The sequence below is a fragment of the Carcharodon carcharias genome, chromosome 1 (assembly GCF_017639515.1).
Source record: "Carcharodon carcharias isolate sCarCar2 chromosome 1, sCarCar2.pri, whole genome shotgun sequence".
In the NCBI taxonomy this organism is placed as follows: Eukaryota; Metazoa; Chordata; class Chondrichthyes; order Lamniformes; family Lamnidae; genus Carcharodon; species Carcharodon carcharias.
Window position 1 is genome coordinate 198,369,381 of NC_054467.1, and position 17,503 is coordinate 198,386,883.

Below are 17,503 nucleotides of genomic sequence, written 5' to 3' on the forward strand. Positions count from 1 at the left end.
ATACATGAAACACAGAGCTCCATGAATTAATACTATATTACAGTACAGTAGTAACTTCACATCATTCCTGTATTGACAAATAGTTAAAATCCTCCTCATATTTGATTAACCTTTTTAAAACAATCTGGTCACTTCCATTTAAGTATTTTAGAGCTACAGTATTATGTTGCTCAATATTTGTCTTCATAGAGAAATAAATAAAATTTAAAGACAATAGGATTTTTTTCCTGACACGAACTTCAGCCTTTACCTTTCTGTTTACCACCCCTCTCCTCAGCAGCAATTTTCTCCCCATGTTCCTCCTCTTTCAGTAGCAACAGCTGAATGAGGCACAATTTCAGCAGGGGTTCATTTCATTGTAACCAAGAGCAGAAATCCGAAACAATTTTACTTTTTTCATTGCCCAGGAATGCTGAGGTCACTTGTAGATTATTTTCATTCTCCATTTATCCTGTCACCCTGCAAACTGCTACCTTGGCAAACATTAGGTAAACCTATATAATCATCAATAAATCTAAGTACACTCCTGGTCAGTGTGACTCAATAACACACTATGTAATATGGTTTTTCACTAGACTAGGCAGGAGATGCTGTTTTGCACATTTTTCTATAAACTGATAAAATCACAACATGAGAACATCCTCTGATTTTACAACTAATAGTTCAGCAGTAGGTCTTTAACAGTTCTTGTGTTTCTATAGTATGCCTTAGACAGAATACGAAAGTTTCCTGCAGCAGGATGAGACAGGAAAATGTAATTAAATTCCTTTCCTGTCAGACATGTTTGGGCAGCTTTTTCCGGTTTATAAACAGCAAGTGAAGCAATCCTGGGAGTTCCATGTATTGTTACAGCTGTCAATGATATGCTGGCATCTGTAACTGCCATCATTAATGAATTTGGTTGGGTGGCTAAACATCTGTTCAACTGGAGGATGCATCAATGTAAAGGTCATTTTCTTGGGATTATCAGTTAATAAAACTTCTCCATTTTTATTTGTCATGAGTTATAACAAAACTTGCAGAAAGGAAGTGAAAGACCAAAGATGACACGTAATAAATTGTGCCCTGCAGAGGTTTACCCTTGGACTTCCTCTCACAGCTGGAAGGGCTGAGCTAGTAGTAGTACAGGATGTCCCAGTCTGATAAAAATATTAGTTTATACATAACCAGGTGGCAAGAATTTTATTTAAAAGCAGTGCTCAGGTAGAGGCACATTGAACAAATGTCTTTGGATGAGAAACTGACTTCTGGTACATTCTAAGCATCTGAGAAGACAAACTCTCAGCTCTAACCTCAATAATGTGAAGCAGCCACATTAAAAGAAACTATTCATCTGTATTAGCCTAAAGGCGGAATCTTGTGGAGGTGAGCGGGGTTTCAGCCGCCGGCTAGAGAGCAGAAAAGACTCGTTTGTTGCTCCTTTGATAAGGCTCGCCACATCGCGTGCCACTCAGGCACTTGATCCCTAGCCTGTCGCTAGCCTGTCAAGGACCACGGGGGCATAAGTCCTGCTGGCTAAGAGCTGCTGGCCAATCAGAAGCTGGCAGCTCTTCCGTACTCAATAGAGCCACTGAGGAAATGGTGGCTGCTGCCTGTACTGCAGCCACTGAGGCCTAGGATCGAGGAGGGACCCAGGCACAGATGAGCGTTGATGGCAAGGGGAACACGGGGAGGGTGGTCTGCAGACAAAACAAGGAGGTGGCTCTCAGCAGGCCCTTCACTTCCCAATGCTGGATCCCTCAATCAGGCACTGTGCGCCTTTGAGTGAGGGACGTTGTCCCCCCATTCTCCAAAGCAGGAGCCCACCAGGTGGTATCACAAGTTGGCATGATTGAAACCAACAAAAATTTTAGTTACCCAAAGTTTAAGATCTTTAACAGATACATGAGCTAAAAAGATATTAGCCACAAAAGCAGATGAATTTTTAAACATCTGAATAAAACTCTTCTTGAACAATGGATGCATTCAAATTCTTGGAATGAACACAAAAAAAAGCATACACTGTGATCAATCCTCTGAAGCCAGCACAAACCCCCAGCCCCCTGCCTTCCCTAAGTAAAAACAAATCAGTTGAATATAGTTTCCACTAAAAAATCTAAAGAAAGGTTCTAAAATTAATACTCCAAATTTGTTTTGAAATAAATAGGAAAAACAAACGCATGCCATTATCGTCCAACGAAAAAGGCAGGGAAGCATATTGTTCCATGCTGGGATATTTCTTCATAGTGCATATGTTCAAACAGTAGGTCCTGAGATTTGCAGCAATTGATGGAGTGCTCAAGTTTCTTCTGCCAACTTAATGCTAGACCGGGGCAGGTAATCAACTCCAAGCAGAGTCTTTTGTGAGGGGCTAAGGACCATATGTAAAAACATCAAACTTACCCTGAAGATCCTGGAATTGGGGTGAACTAGGGCACAAGGCAACAGCAAGGCAATAATCAAATGCTTTTTCAAAAATAAAACGATAGCTCATCTTCCCGGGTGGCACTCAGAGACAGTCTGGCCCTGGTAGTGCTCAGAGACTGGCCAAGAATGCAGACTTGAAGCCAGGCTGAAAGAAGCTAGGCCTTATAGTGAAACCTGTAATTTGATAGGAGCTGGGGAACTGTATGGTAAGGTGAACTATCTGCTGCAATGCATAAGATCAACCTGCGTTTATATATTAGGTTTAACTTAGAACATCATCCCAAAGCACTGCACAGAGTATCAGAAATAGATGGGTGCCATGCCACAAAAGCAGATGGAGTAGTTAGAAGTATGACCTAGTGCTTGGTCAAGGAAGTGGGCTTTAAGGAAAGCCTTAATGGAAGAAAGTGAGGTGGAAAGACAAAGGTTCACTCAGGAGATTTAATTTTTGTTTGTCAGATGATATATAAACTGCATTTTTAAATTTGTGAGCAGTAGGTGGAAAAAAAGAACAGCAACCACATAATCTGGAAATGTATTTAGCTGAGTTTTTCTTTCAAAATAGGTACATTTTCTGAGTGTACATTTCAGATTTGCTTTCAATTGAGTCAGGCAAGAAGCATCACCTGATGATACTCAAAATATACTGTTTTTAATATACCAACCTCCTGTGATGCTCCTCAAAGAACATACTCTGTTTTATTAATCTATTATTTTAGCATTGCTAGCTCCTTCATTCTGTCTTTCTTCTATGGCTTTGCTACGTCTTTTGCAGATATATAACTCCTGTCTCTTGGTTTGGCTCATCCTTCCTTTCCTGTTCTTTGCACTGGGAGGTGCAGGTGCTAATCAGCGAGGGATGACAATAAGGAGAAGGATCTGGCCAGGGTGACAGGCAAGTTCATGCTGTGTACTTTTGAAGGTGCAGCTGGTGAATGGAAGGTTGTGCAAAGACCTAAAAGTCACATTTTCAGGTGACGGTTCAAGCTGAAGACTAATTCTGCTATGGTCCAAGCTGAGGGATCATAAGACCATAAGACGTAGGAGCAGAAGTAGGCCATTTGGTCCATCGAGTCTGCTCCACCATTCAATGAGATCATGGCTGATCTGATAATCCTCAACTCAACTTTCCTGCCTTTTCCCATAACCCTTGATTCCCTTACTGATTAAAAATCTGTCTATCTCAGCCTTGAATATGCTTAACAACAAAAAGGTTCTACAACCCTCTGCCGTAAAGAGTTCCACAGATTCACTACGTTCAGAGAAGAAATTCCTGCTCATCTGTGTCTTAAATGGGTGACACCTAACTTTGAGATTACGCCCTCTGGTTCTAGACTCTCCCACAAGAGGAAACAACCTCTCAGCATCTACCCTGTCAAGCCCCCTGAGAATCTTATATGTTTCAATAAGGTCACCTCTCATTCTTCTAAACTCCAATGAGTACAGGCCCAACATACTCAACCTCTCCTCATAAGAAAATCCCTCCATACCCAGGATCAGCCTAGTGAACCTTCTCTGGAATGCCTCCAATGCCAGTATATCTTTCCTTAGATAAGGGGACCAAAACTGTTCACAGTATTCTAGGTGTGGTCTAACTTGTGTCTTGTATAGTTTTAGCAAGACTTCCCTATTTTTATGCTCCATTCCCTTTGAAATAAAGGTCAACTTTGTATTTGCCTTCCCTATTACCTGAACTTGTATGTTAGCTTTTCGGGTTTCATGCTTGAGGACTCCCAAATCCTTCTGTGCTGTAGCTTTCTGCAGTCTTTCTCCATTTAAATAATATTCAGCTCCTCTATTCTTCCTGCCAAAGTACATAACATCACGCTTTCCCACATTATATTCCATCTGCCACATTTTTGCCTACCCATTTAACCTGTTTATATTCCTCTGTAGACCCTTTGTGTCATCCTCGCCACTTGCCTTCCCACATATTTTAGTCATCTGCAAACTTGGCAATAGCCTTCCCACATATTTTAGTCATCTGCAAACTTGGCAATAGTACATTCACTTCACTCATCCAAGTCATTAATATATATTGTAAATAACTGTGGCCCCAGCACTGATCCCTGTGGCACTCCACTGAAAATGCCCCCCTTATCCCAACTCTCTGTCTTTGCTTCGTTATCCAATCCTCTATCCATGCTAATATACTACCACCAACACCATGTGCTCTTATTAAGTATCCTTATGTGCGTTACCTTATCGAATGCCTTTTGGAAATCCCAATATATTATATTTACTTGCTCCCCTTCATCTATCCTGCTTGTTACCTCCTCAAAGAATTCGAATAAATTTGTCAGGCATAATTTCCCCTTCATGAAGCCATGCTGACTCTGCTTGATTATATTATGCATTTCTAAACCCTCTGCTATTACATCCTTTATAATAGACTAACATTTTCTAATGATGGATGTTAAGCTAATTAGCCTTTAGTTACCTGTTTTTATCTCCCTTTTTGAATAAGGGCATAACATTGGCAGTTTTCCAATCACTGGGACTTTTCCAGAATCTAAGGGTTCTTGGAAGATTACTACCAGTGCATCCACTATCTCTATAGCTACTTCCTTTAATATCCTAGGATGCAACCCATCAGGTCCAGGGGACTTATTGGCCTTTAGTCCCATTAGTTTCCACAGTGCTTTTTCCTCTAGCAGTATAGTTATTGTATTTATCTACCACCCCCCAACAACCTCCCCCCCACCCCACCCCAACTTTTGCCCTTTGATTATTTTCTCCCTCTGTATTTATTTTTTCATCATCTTTTGTTTGGTTTTAAGACTTTCCCAATCCTCTGGTTTACCATTAATCTTTGCTACATTGTATCTTTTTTCTTTCAATTTGATATGACCGTTAACTTCCTTGGTTAACTATGGTTGGTTTATCCCCTTCCTAGAATCCTCCTTCTTCACTGGGAAGAACTCCTCTTTGTTGTGAGCCATGCACTATTTTCTTAAACGTCTGCCATTGTTCATCAAATGTCTTTTCTGCTAAACTCCTTTCCCAGTCCACTCCAGCCAACTCTGCCGTCATTCCATTGTAATTACCCTTATTTAAGTTTAGCACAGTTGTTTCCGACCCAAGCTTCTCACTCTCAAGCTGAATGCTAAACTCCACCATGTTATGGTCACTGTTTCTTAGGGGATCTTTTACTCCTTACACATTACCAGATCCAAAATAGCCTGACCCCTGGTTGGGTCTACAACCTATTGTTCTAGGAAACTGTCCTGAATACACGATGAATTCTTGCTCGTGGCTACCCTTGTCAATTTGATTTTCCCAACCTACATGAAGATTAAAGTCACCTATGACTAATGTACTACCTTTTTTTTTTACATGTCCTCATTATCTCTTGATTTATTCTCTGTCCTACAGTATAGCTACTGTTAGGGGGCCGATAGACTACTCCCAGTCTCGTCTTCCCCTTGTCATTTCTTACCTCCGCCCATATGGGTTCTACATCTTCCAATCCAAGATCATTTCTTGCTATTGGACTTATCCATCTCGTACTAACAAAGCTACCCCACTACCCTTTCCTTCCTACCTGTCCTTTTGAAAAGTCACATACCCTTGAATATTTAGTTCCCAGCTTTGATCTCCTTGTAACCATGTCCTTGTAATGGCTGTAAGATCTTACCCATTAACCTCTACTTGTGCCGTAAATTCATTGATTTTGTTCCGAATACCATGTGCATTTAAGTAAAGAACCATTCATTTTGCCTTTTTACCATTTTTTCCCCCTTTGACCCTATGTGCTGCTTTTTTTAAATGTTTGTACACGCAGAGTCATAGAGGTCTACAACACAGAAAAAGGCCCTTCAGCCCATCGTGTGCACGCCGGTCATACAAGTACCTAACTATTCTAATCCCATTTTCCAGCACTAGGCCCATAGCCTTGTATGTCATGGCATCGCACTCTGTTCCTTCCTGTCACACTCTGGGTATCATTACCTAAATAGCTGCCCTGCAATGCTGCCATATCCTTTTGCTTCATTAGCCTACGTATCCCCTCTCCAGAACCCTCCCCTTGACTATTTAGTTTAAAACCCTCTCTACAGCCCTAGTTATTCGGTTCACCTGGACACTGGTCCCAGCACAGTTCAAGTGAAGCCCGTCCCACCAGAACAGCTCCCTTCTAGCCCAGTACTGGTGCCAGTGCCCCATGAACTGAAAACCATTCCTCTCACAGCATTGTGGTGTCTTTGGGGCTACAGAGGACAGCTATGAAGTGGGATGGAATGGTGAGGCACCATTTTCATGTAGGGAAGGAATGCAGTTAAGATAGGAAAGAATTGTGCTAATGGAAGGAAACAATACAACAGTGATAGTACAATGATGCATTTGCCATCTATCTTGGAGTCACAAGTACAATACAGGTACAGTATAGGAGAGATTTAAACTCTGCCAGCTTAAATTCAATATCCAGGCACAAGGCATGCTCTAAGGAACACTTTTATGAGAATAGGAATAATATTAAACATAATATATGGAAAATATATTATTCTGTTGTTGGGATTATGCTAACAGTTAATATCACAAAGTTAATTGCTACTGCTATGGGTGACTTAATTCAGTCTTATTGCTATTCAGGGCACAGGTCAGAACCTGCGCTTTGACAGTCCTTTTTTGAAAATACAAAGAATTCAATCATTGAAAAAGCCATAGACATTCTGAGTCATATTTTCTGTTCTACTTCTCAAGTGTGAAATGGCTAAAACAAAGTGAAATTTTGAATTGAAAACCATTTAAAAATTTAAATACTTCTTAAAAGCTGCTTCAAAATCAAAGGCAGTGGAATAGATTATTTTGGGCAAAAATCTGAAGGTCTGTAGAATAACTCAACAGACAGAAAAAAAGCAGTGGCTCAGGTTAAAATTAACAACTGTTAGGTGAAAAGATCCTGTTCCAAGCTGGTAATTGGAAAAACATTCTACACATTTTTAGTTGCAAGCTCAGTTTTGATCTTGAACACACACTTTTTTGTTTTAACTGTGTCAGCAGTTTCAGCGTAGTATTCTATAATAACACAACATACCAGTGTAATTCTCGTTTCCTTGTGTGACTGCACTCAGTAGCTTAGCTACAGAAGCACCGACCATCTTGGTACTGCTTCCCAAATCCTGTGAACACTTTTCCAGCTGCCAACGATAAGTGCAGAAAGTTATTTCTGGTTACAGCTGTGCTAACAGGAAAAAATGGTCCACAGGCATCTCGGTAATATTAAGTGAACCTGAACATGCAATATTTTAAAAAAAGAACATATTTTTGATTTTAGTCAACATATAGCATTCACATAGATTTTGTCATTTTGAAATGCCTAAAATTCACACCTGCTGATTTATAATACCTGCCATAAAGTTATTAACCACTCTTAGCATTCATGGTGATGTACACTCAACAATGTGCTAACATTCTCCTCTTCACCCCATATATATAAGTGCACCCGTTAGAGGTGCTCCATTTCTTAGGCATTTTTGTAACATCTCCCTTCCAAATTATATCTTATTTTCTGTACTCATGTCTAACTATTAACTGGCCTTAAACTATCCAAAGTAAAATTACAAACTCTACAAAGATTATTGGGAGGAAATCGTATCCCCAGTCATTAGGCATTTAAGTCTTTAAAGACAAATCAAGTTGTTCTCTTGATGTTCAATGGTACTACTGCTGCTGAATTCCCCATCATCATCCTGGGGGTTTAACCATTGATAGAAACTGAACTAGACCATATAAATACTGTAGCTACAAGAGCAGGTGTCAGAGGCTGGGAATCCTGTGGAATGTAACTCACCTCCCGACTCCCCAAAACCTGTCCACTATCTACATGGCACAAGCCAGGTGTGTGCTGGAATGCTCTCCACCTGCCTGGATGAGTGCAGCTCCAACAACACTCAAGAAGCTTGCCACCATCCAGGACAAAGCAGCCCGCTTGATTGACATCCCATCTACCTAAACATTCGCACCCTCTGCTGCCACCATGTGCAGATAGCAGTGTGTACCATCTACAAGATGTACTGCAGCAACTCGTGAATGCTCCTTTGACAGCACCTTCCAAGTCCGCTGCCTCTACCATCTGGATGGGCAAAGGCAGCAAATGCATGGGAACATCACCACTTGGAAGTTCCCCTCCAAGACACACATTTTATCCTGGAATTATATCTGCTGTTCCTTCACTTGCCAGTGGGTCAGAATCCTGAAACTCCTTCCTTAACAGCACTGTGGGTATACCTAGACCATATGGACTGGAACAGTTCAAGAAGGTGGCTACTGCCACCTTCTCATGGCAACTGAGGATGGGCAACAAATGCTGGCCTAGCCAGCGACACCCACATCCCAAGAAAGACACTCACACAGAATTAAAATCCTAAAAGATAGCCAACATGAGTTCATGAAAGGGAAGTTTCAATCAAATTTAGTGATTTTATTTGATGGTGTGACAATTGTGAATGACAAGGGGTAAGACCTTAAATGCCTTGTGGCTGGAGGAAGATAGTGGATGTACCATATTTCAATTTCAGAAAAGCCTTCAATGCAGGTTCTTTGAAAACAGTCATTATAAAAATGAAGAAAGCAGGAACTAGTGGAAATATTGCAGAGGTTTAACCATTTGATTATCGACTGCAAATGTCAATTAAAATTTATTTTCATCTGCCAAACATAGAATCCATAAGCAGCTAGTCTTGTTACCGTTTCTCCAGGCAGGGGTCTGAGCTTTCCTTCTGCTGCATTTGCTTTTGCTTCCTGCAGATCTTTCTCCAGTGTTCTTATCTGGTTCAGAGCAGAATCTATTTCCAATGGACCACAGGCATCTTGTGCCTATATGGAGAAAAATATCTTTTATTGATGATAAAGTTACAATTAACTAGCACAGTGTATAAGTTGTACTTCTTGCGTCCATTGAAAACATTAGAATTATAATCTCAAACTATGGTAAGCATCTTGAACACTTCTATCCATTTTGTTTCATAATGTACTTTATTAATCCAAATCTTCAGAAATAGCTGATTTCTTTGATTTTAATATTTACTGGAGGTAACCTGAAAACTAAGAGAAAATTGTATCATTCTGAAATATTTTAACCAAAATTACACAAAAGGAAAGCAGAAATTTGAAGGAGAGGGAAATTAGATATGCTTTTATGTTAGAGATTATTCAGCTTATTCTTGACTTATTTCCTGCTTATTCTATGCTCATTCATCAGAAATACATCGCACACACACGCACACATACAAATACTAAATAATCATTTTCCTTTCCCATGGATTTTTGTTTGACAGCCGTCCCTGCTCTAATCATGAAGTAGGGCAGAAAGATCTTAACTACATGCTTAAACTGAAGCAGCCTATCCTCCTGTTATCAATTAAATGAAGTCAACACCAACCCAAGGTCTTAAATGTTTCACTCACCTTCTGTGCAGCTGCTCGCAGCTCTTGTAAGGTGTTTGCCAGATTCTTAGCACACTGGTTCAGTTGCATGGCTGAGGCCTGGTCTCCGATGGTCGGGACTGTAGCTCGGGCAGCAGCAACCATTTTAGCACCAGGCTACAAAACAAGGAGCAAATAACAGTTAAAAGAAATGTGTACAATTCTGGCCACTATTTTATAACAAGGATAAAAAAAAATCTACAAGGATGATGCTAGAAATGCGAAGATGAACAGGCTCTTGAAAAGAAAAGATGGAGGGTTGATCCAAGAGGTTTTTAAAATGATAAAAGGTTTTGATGGATTAGAAAAAGAGCACTGTTTCCACTTGTGGGGAAGAACAAAACCAGAGGCTCCAGTGGAGCATAAACATTCGCATGGACTAGTTGGGCCAAATGGCCTGTTTGTGTTGTGCATCAATCCCGGGGAAACCCCTGCTTCAGTTTTTCTTGCTAACCAACAAGAGCTAATTAAATGCTATACTGAGAGCATTCACTAATTGTTATATGACAATGCTTACACTGAACCATACTTTATTTAACCCTGTTGTGAGGTGCCATGGTTATAAGTGGTTGACAGGTGAAGCAGTAGGGAATTATGGTCTGGCTTTTGATAGCCAAATGTTTAAATGAGCCAAATGTTCAAAAGGCAAATGTTAACAAGCCTGCTCCTGCTCCAATCTCTTATGATCAGGGAGAGTGAAAACAAACAGCCTGGATGAGACCCAACAGATAATCGCCTTGGTAGAATTCTAGAGACCTAGATAAACGGTCAGAGAAAACAACAGTGCTTTGAGTCTTAGACAAGATAGTTGGGTACCAAAGACATCATGTTTTACTTGCTTTGATGAGGCACTAGCATTGGAATATCAACCTGCTGATAAGGGTCCATGAGTAGAAAAAAAAAGGTGGAGTCAGGGATCATAAAACACTGACCTGGGTAGGCAGATGAGAACATGACATAATTTGTAACTGGAAAGGTCAAACCATAGGAAAGTCTGTTGTTGGCTTGCGATGTAAAAAGAATAGAAGAAAGCATTCTCAGAGCACTTAAGGTATACAAGAATTCAGTCAGGAACTTGGAACTATCTCCCAGTTGAACCTCATGGAAGGGCGGGCTGGCAGAGACACATTTGTCACACCGACAGAGATGATGCCTGGGCACTGCTGTTCAGACATAAGCATGTCCAATATTGCTTATGCTGAATAAAATATATCACTGTCACCAATACAGATATCACCAAATCATTTCAGAACTTGGGAGTTAAGGGGTTAATGGTCTCAGATCCCCTAATTCTAACAGTTGTATATTCTATGTAATGACGAGATTCTTTGCTTATGTTGTATGATACAAATTAGAGACTCATGTTTATAGCTATTATATTTCTTAATACGTATCTATATCATGTTGCCCGGATAGCTATGGACCACCAAGAATCTTTACAGAATATAACTATACTTAGCACACACATTGATTAGTACCAAACTTGGGATCTTGTGAGTTTACAAATTATTTTGTTGAAAGCTTTAGCTCCTCAATATCGGGAGCTAAAACAACACTTGTTTTTCTGATTCTTCCCTTTGAAGGTGTCCTCTCAGCTTTAAAGCAAGGAATCTCTGAATGATATACAATTGATCCAGTAGCAAGGTAGAATTTTAACCCCTGGACTCAAATGTTCAATATATCGTTAGCCGGGAAGTAAATTCCATGTTTGCCACATTAAAATAATGGAAAGGTCAGTAAGGCTGAGGAACTGATGCTAACCAACGTAGTCCAGATATTATAGAAATAATAAGAACCTAAGAAATAGGAGAAGGAGTAGACCATACAGCCCCTTTGTGCTCTTCTTTCCACAGGAGACACTGTATGAGTTCAGGAATGTACAATTCAAATGGTAGGTATGGGCTTTACTCCTGCACAGTGATCAATAGTAATAATTACACTTGTTTTGTGTAGATCAACCTCCAAGGTGGCTTTATATTTGGGAGAATAGACTAGCTACTTTACATGATCTAAAGGGAAGAATCAACACTTTCAGGTTCATAATTTCTATTCAGTTAATATTTAAACATGTCTCAAACAGAACACAGGTTTATATCCTTATAGCAACTCTGCTTGAAGCCCATTCAGATGTTTTATTACCTGGAGGAAGTTCTGGCTTGCACTAATGAGGGCTAGCTGGGCACTGGGACTGTCTGGCTGTGATTGGCTGCCACGCACACCTTGGACCAGCATTGGGATCTGCTCAGCAACAAACTGCAAAACACAAAATCATATTTAAAATAAACATTAAACTGCCCTAAACATTAAATCGCAAAGCGATCCCACTAGATGAGTGGAGTGCAACAATGTGTTTGTTATGACACAGCAACTGAAGGCTGAGTTGTTTAAATCCCAGAGGGAAACTTGAAAAACTATCATAATCTATATTTTCAATTGGTATGTTTGAGATGCAGTTCTGAATTCAGGAATAGGACCACTGAGCTTCAGGAGGTTTTTTTATATAAAACTAAATTAAACATTTATTAATTTAACAAATTAAATATATACACATGCCTACAAATTATTACCACAATAACTTTTAAACAAATCCCCAAATTAATCACTCCCAGGTAAATCTTCACCAAGGCAACAATAACCCATGGACTTAAAACAGACATCAGGCAAAGCACATTTGACCTTACAAATTCAAAATAAGGTTCCTTGCATACAAAGTTGCAGGTGTACAGGCTGGTTAGGTCTTAACTGCCTCTGCCTTGCACACAGTCTCCTTTCCCTCTTTATATCTCGCTTCCCCTTTGAATGTAAATTTTCCATTGCATCCTACGCTTTTAATGTCACATATTCTAACAATAACATTTTCATCCCACTGATTTTATTGGTAATATAAACATTCCTTGGCGTCTTCCAGTTAGGTATAAGATTTTACTCCCACTCTTGAATGCTTTATTCAACAAGTGCAAATTTACATTCTACCTTCTATCCTCCTTACTACTTACCCAATTAACATCTCAAACTAGTATACATCAAAGCACTCAGACTAGCTGGCTTTAATCCAATTAGGAGACAATTAGAGTCAAATACATAGACAAAGGCCCTACTACAATTCCATTTTAAAAATAATTTCCAATAACATTATAGACATTAATACCTCTTTGTGACATTGTCCTTAACATGGAAAAACATCCTAACACCTTTCACAGAAGAACAATGAGGAAACAAAAAAACACTGTGCCAAAAGAGAAGGTATTCGGAGGGAAACTAAAAGCGTGATCAAAGATATGGGTTTTAAGAAGGATCTTAAAAGGAGGAAAGGTGGGGTGGAGTGATTTAGGAACAGAATACTATAGTTTAGGGTCTAGTTGGTTAAAGGCATGGCCATCAACATTGATGCAAAGGAAGTTAGGGGATGCAGAGTTCTGAGGGTTGTGGGGCTGGGGAATGTTACTGAGGGAGGACATGAAATGATTCAATCATGAGGGCGAACATTATTAATTGGAGGCATTGGATATCAAGGAATCAATACAGGTCAATACAAGTGACGGGTGAACAGGAGATAGGGTGGGGGTGGGGGTGAGGGTGAGCATCAAGAAAGGTGATGGAGAGATAGTGTTAGGCATGGATCCTAACCTAATTTTTCAGATAATGTTGCCAACATACATGCATGAGGAAGAGTAGAGGATCAAGATAGATTCCTGGGGGGGTACTCCAGAGTTAGCACACACAGGCAAGAAGTGAGGCTCTGGCTTTGATTCAATTAGGTTAGTGTGGAACCGAGTGAGGGCAGTTTCACTGTGCTGGACAATGGGGAAGACATTGGCGGAAAGTGTGGTCAACAGAGAAAAGGCTGCAGATAGCTAAAGAAGGAAAAAGAGGGATAGAGTGTACAATGGTCACACTCACACAGGATGCCTTCAGTGATTTTCATTACAGCTGTTTTAATCCTATGGTCGGGTGGAAACAGGGTCGTGGGAAAGGATGAGCACAGATTTGGGAAGGTTTCCTGTCTCCCAAAGAATCTACATGTGCTCAATCATATCATTCAAATACTTCTAAAATGAGTGCAATGATTATGCCAAACTCATTTCTATTGTGGGGAAGAGCAAATCAAGAGGCCATCAATGTAAGACAGCAATCAAAACAATCAAATGGGGAATTCAGAAGAAACATTTTTATGCAGAGAGCTGTGAGTGTGGAACTCACTATCATAGTGAGCAATTAAGGTGAATAGTATAGATGTATTCATCTCTAGATAAGCATAAGGGAGAAGGGAACAACTTATATTTATACAGCATTTTTAAACTAATAAAATGCCCCAAATTGTTTCACAGAGGCATTATAAAACAAATAATGACACAACCACGTGAGGCAGCATTAAGGCAGATGACCAAAAGCTTGGTCAAAGAAATACGTTTTAATGAGCGTCTAAAAGGAGAAAAATGAGGTAGAGGCAGAGAGTTGTAGGTAGGGTGTTCCTGTGCTTAGGATCCAGGCAACTGAAGGCACTGACACCAACGTTGGAGCGATTTAAATTGGGGATGCTCAAGAGTCCAGAATTCGATGAATGCAGATATCTCGAAGTGTTATGGGGAAGGTTAAGGGGCTGGAGGAGATTAGGGAGATAGGGAGAGGAGGCCATAGAGACCAGTTAACGGACGAGAATTTTAAAATCAAGGGGCTGCTTGACCAACGGGCAATGTAGTTCAGTGAAAACAGGGGGAACAGGGGAACAGGACTTGGTGTGAGTTAAGACAGATAAGTTGATTGTCGCAATCCTCATATTTAATTGAAAGAAATTTGTGCTCATCCAGTACTGAATGTCAGATAAGAAGTCTGATAGTTTAGCAACAGTGGAAGAGCCGGCAGAAGTGGTGGTGAGGTACAGCTGGGTACCATCAGTGTACTTGTGAAAATTAGTGTTGTGCTTTCAGATGATGTCATCGAGGGGGAGAATATAGATGAGAAACAGGAGATCATCAAAAATAGATCATTAGAATTAAACTAGGTGAGAGCAATCCCACCCAGCTGAACAACAGTGGAGAGGCGTTAGAGGAGGATGGTATGGTCAACTGTGTCAAAGGCTACAGACAGGTCTAGAGGGCAAAGAGGGATTGTTTACCTTTGTCAAAGTCACATAGGATGTCATTTCTGAATTTGGCAGGAGCAGAAACCTGATTGGAGAGATTCAAACACAGAGTTCTGGGAAAGATGGGCAAGGATTTGGGAGTTGACAACATGCTCAAGGGCATTGGCGAGGAGAGGGAGGTTGGAGATAGGGCAGTAGCTTATAAGGACGGTGGGGAGGCGGGGGGGCAAGGTTTTTTTTTGAGAAGAGTGATGATGGACGATTTAAGAGATGATGGAGGATTTAAAACAGAAAGGAACAATTCCTGAAGAGAGAGAACTGTTAACAATGTTAGCTAACATGGGAACCAGGAGGGTAAGTTTGTTGGTCACGTGTAGGAATAGGGTTGAGGAAGCACGAAGTGCTTTACATGGATAAGATGAATTTGGACAGACCATTAGGGTAGATAAAAGAGAAACTAGAGAAAAGTGCAAGTTCAGGGCTAGGGCAAGGAAGAGCTTTGGAGGAAGTTTGGCCTGGTGGGCTAGTGGGAGGAGGGCTGCAGAAAAGTCAGCTGATGGCCTCAATCTTAGTGACAATCCGAAGATGTCCACGACCCCCTTGCACTTATTGTTGGAGGTGAGAGTGGAGGAGATATGGGAAAAGGGTTAAAGAAGATGGCTTGCAGTAGAGAAGAGATTAGGAAATAAAGGGTTGTGCTGATAGAATTAGATGAGTAAGAATGGGAGGAGACTCAAATGGAACATAGTACCGGTATGGACTGGTTGGGCGAAATGGAATTACCTAGAATATACAGCACAAAAACAGACTGTGTAGGCACAAATTAACTGAAAATTACATTTAGGGAAATTAGATCTTCAAAATTAGTCATTGACAGCTAAATTAGTTATAACAAATTGACTTTTAAATAACTGTCATTATCAAATAGAGACGTGAGCTCTCCAAGACAGGCTTGTTAGCAAACGTTACTTGAAATATAATGCAATAATTACAATGCATCAAATGTCATGTTCAAATCTTTGCACTGACACTGGCCATGTAGTTCACTGCCATTGCCAACTACATAAAGAATATTTTCCAGCTTAACAACCAACAACTTCTTTATGCTCAAGTATCGGTGACAAAAAAAATTCACAAGCTAGTTCTTTCTCCAAAAAAAAAAGCCTACTACATATTGGTTAGTCTGTTATGAATGCGATCATATTCCCTCTGCCAAAGAACTATCAGAATATATCTCTGCAACTAAGTAGGCAGTTTCCACATGGCAGTCCTGGAGAGGAATAGGTACTTTTCTCTTTCCTACCCTTTTGATTACAACAACAACAACTTGTATTTTTATAGTGCTTTTAGCATAATTAAAATACCCCAAATCACTCCACAGGCACCTTATAAAACAAATTTTAATGCCTAATCACAAGAAAACATTAGGACAGATAATCAAAAGCTTGGGCAAAGAAGTTGGTTTTACGAGCGACATAAACGAAGACAGTGGGAAAATTAACTAAGGATAAGGCAATTCTTAGGAGCCTTATCTTCAAAACATTTCTTTCAAATATTATGTAAACTAAATCTATAGATGATAATTCTGAATCTCACCTTACAGCTTTGAACCATTTGCTGCTGTGCAGCCGGGTTCTTATTGGAGGAAGCAGCATTCTGAGCAGCAGCAATTGTCTGTGTGGCAGCCGCTGCAGCCTGTTTTGCCGCATTCTGAAAATATAAAAGTCACTGTAAATAAAATCACATTTAATGATTTATTATTCCCTCCACCACCACTACTACCATCTCCGTTTGTTGCAAACTAGAGGAGTTTAGCAACTACACACAATACCAGAAGAAAGAAAGGCCTCACTGTTGGCAAAGAATACTGCATGTTCTCTATCTGGGTTTCAGAAATGCACTCAACACAATCTCAATTCTTGGGATGAGGGCACTGCTAGCAAGGCTGTCATTTATTGCCAATCCCTCACTGTCTTTAGAATATGGTGGTGGTGAGGCTGTTTTCACAACTGGACGGCTTTCTAATCTTCTGCAAAGGGCAGTTAAGAGTCAACCACGTTGGGTGAGACTGAAATCATACATAGGCCAGACTGGGTAAGGATGACAGGTTTCCTTCCTTAAAGTACATTAACGAACGAGCCTCAAACAACAGCCAGGGAGAGCAATGGAATTGATGCTTGGGGGACAGAGATTGTATCGAGGACCAAAAACAATAACTTAATTCTTCACCCTTTAATGGAAGGAAATGTCTGCTTATCCAATACTGCATGTCGAACAAGCAGCATGACAAGTCATAGGCAGTGGATGGGTCAAGAAGGGTGATGAAGTAGAGCTAAGTCATCAGTGTAAATGTGGAACTTGATGGTGTTTCTTCATATGAGAGGCAGCAAGTTGATGAGGAATAGAAGGGGGCCAAGGATATATCCTTGGAGACTCCAGAGGTGATGGGAAATTTAGGAGGAACAATTGCTAACAAAGTGGGAAATGGATTACCAGAATGGATGGTGGAACAATAAAAAAACCTTACTGCATTTCAAGAAATGGAAAATTTAACATCAACAAATGATAATTCATGTCGAGCTTTTTAAAA

At 40.2% G+C, this 17,503-nt stretch overlaps 1 protein-coding gene across 4 annotated transcripts in view; it reads right to left on the minus strand.

Moving 5' to 3' along the window:
- Window positions 1-17,503, minus strand: part of tln1 (talin 1) — a 263,163-nt gene that overhangs the window by 74,413 nt on the left and 171,247 nt on the right. For all 4 annotated transcript variants that reach the window (XM_041201957.1, XM_041201976.1, XM_041201949.1 and 1 more), the window contains 5 exons: window positions 16,510-16,623; window positions 11,970-12,083; window positions 9,813-9,947; window positions 9,094-9,222; window positions 7,442-7,544 (listed from right to left, as the gene is read on the minus strand). In XM_041201957.1, the coding sequence (XP_041057891.1) occupies window positions 7,442-7,544; window positions 9,094-9,222; window positions 9,813-9,947; window positions 11,970-12,083; window positions 16,510-16,623 (595 nt within the window). The remainder of the gene's footprint in view (window positions 1-7,441; window positions 7,545-9,093; window positions 9,223-9,812; window positions 9,948-11,969; window positions 12,084-16,509; window positions 16,624-17,503) is intronic.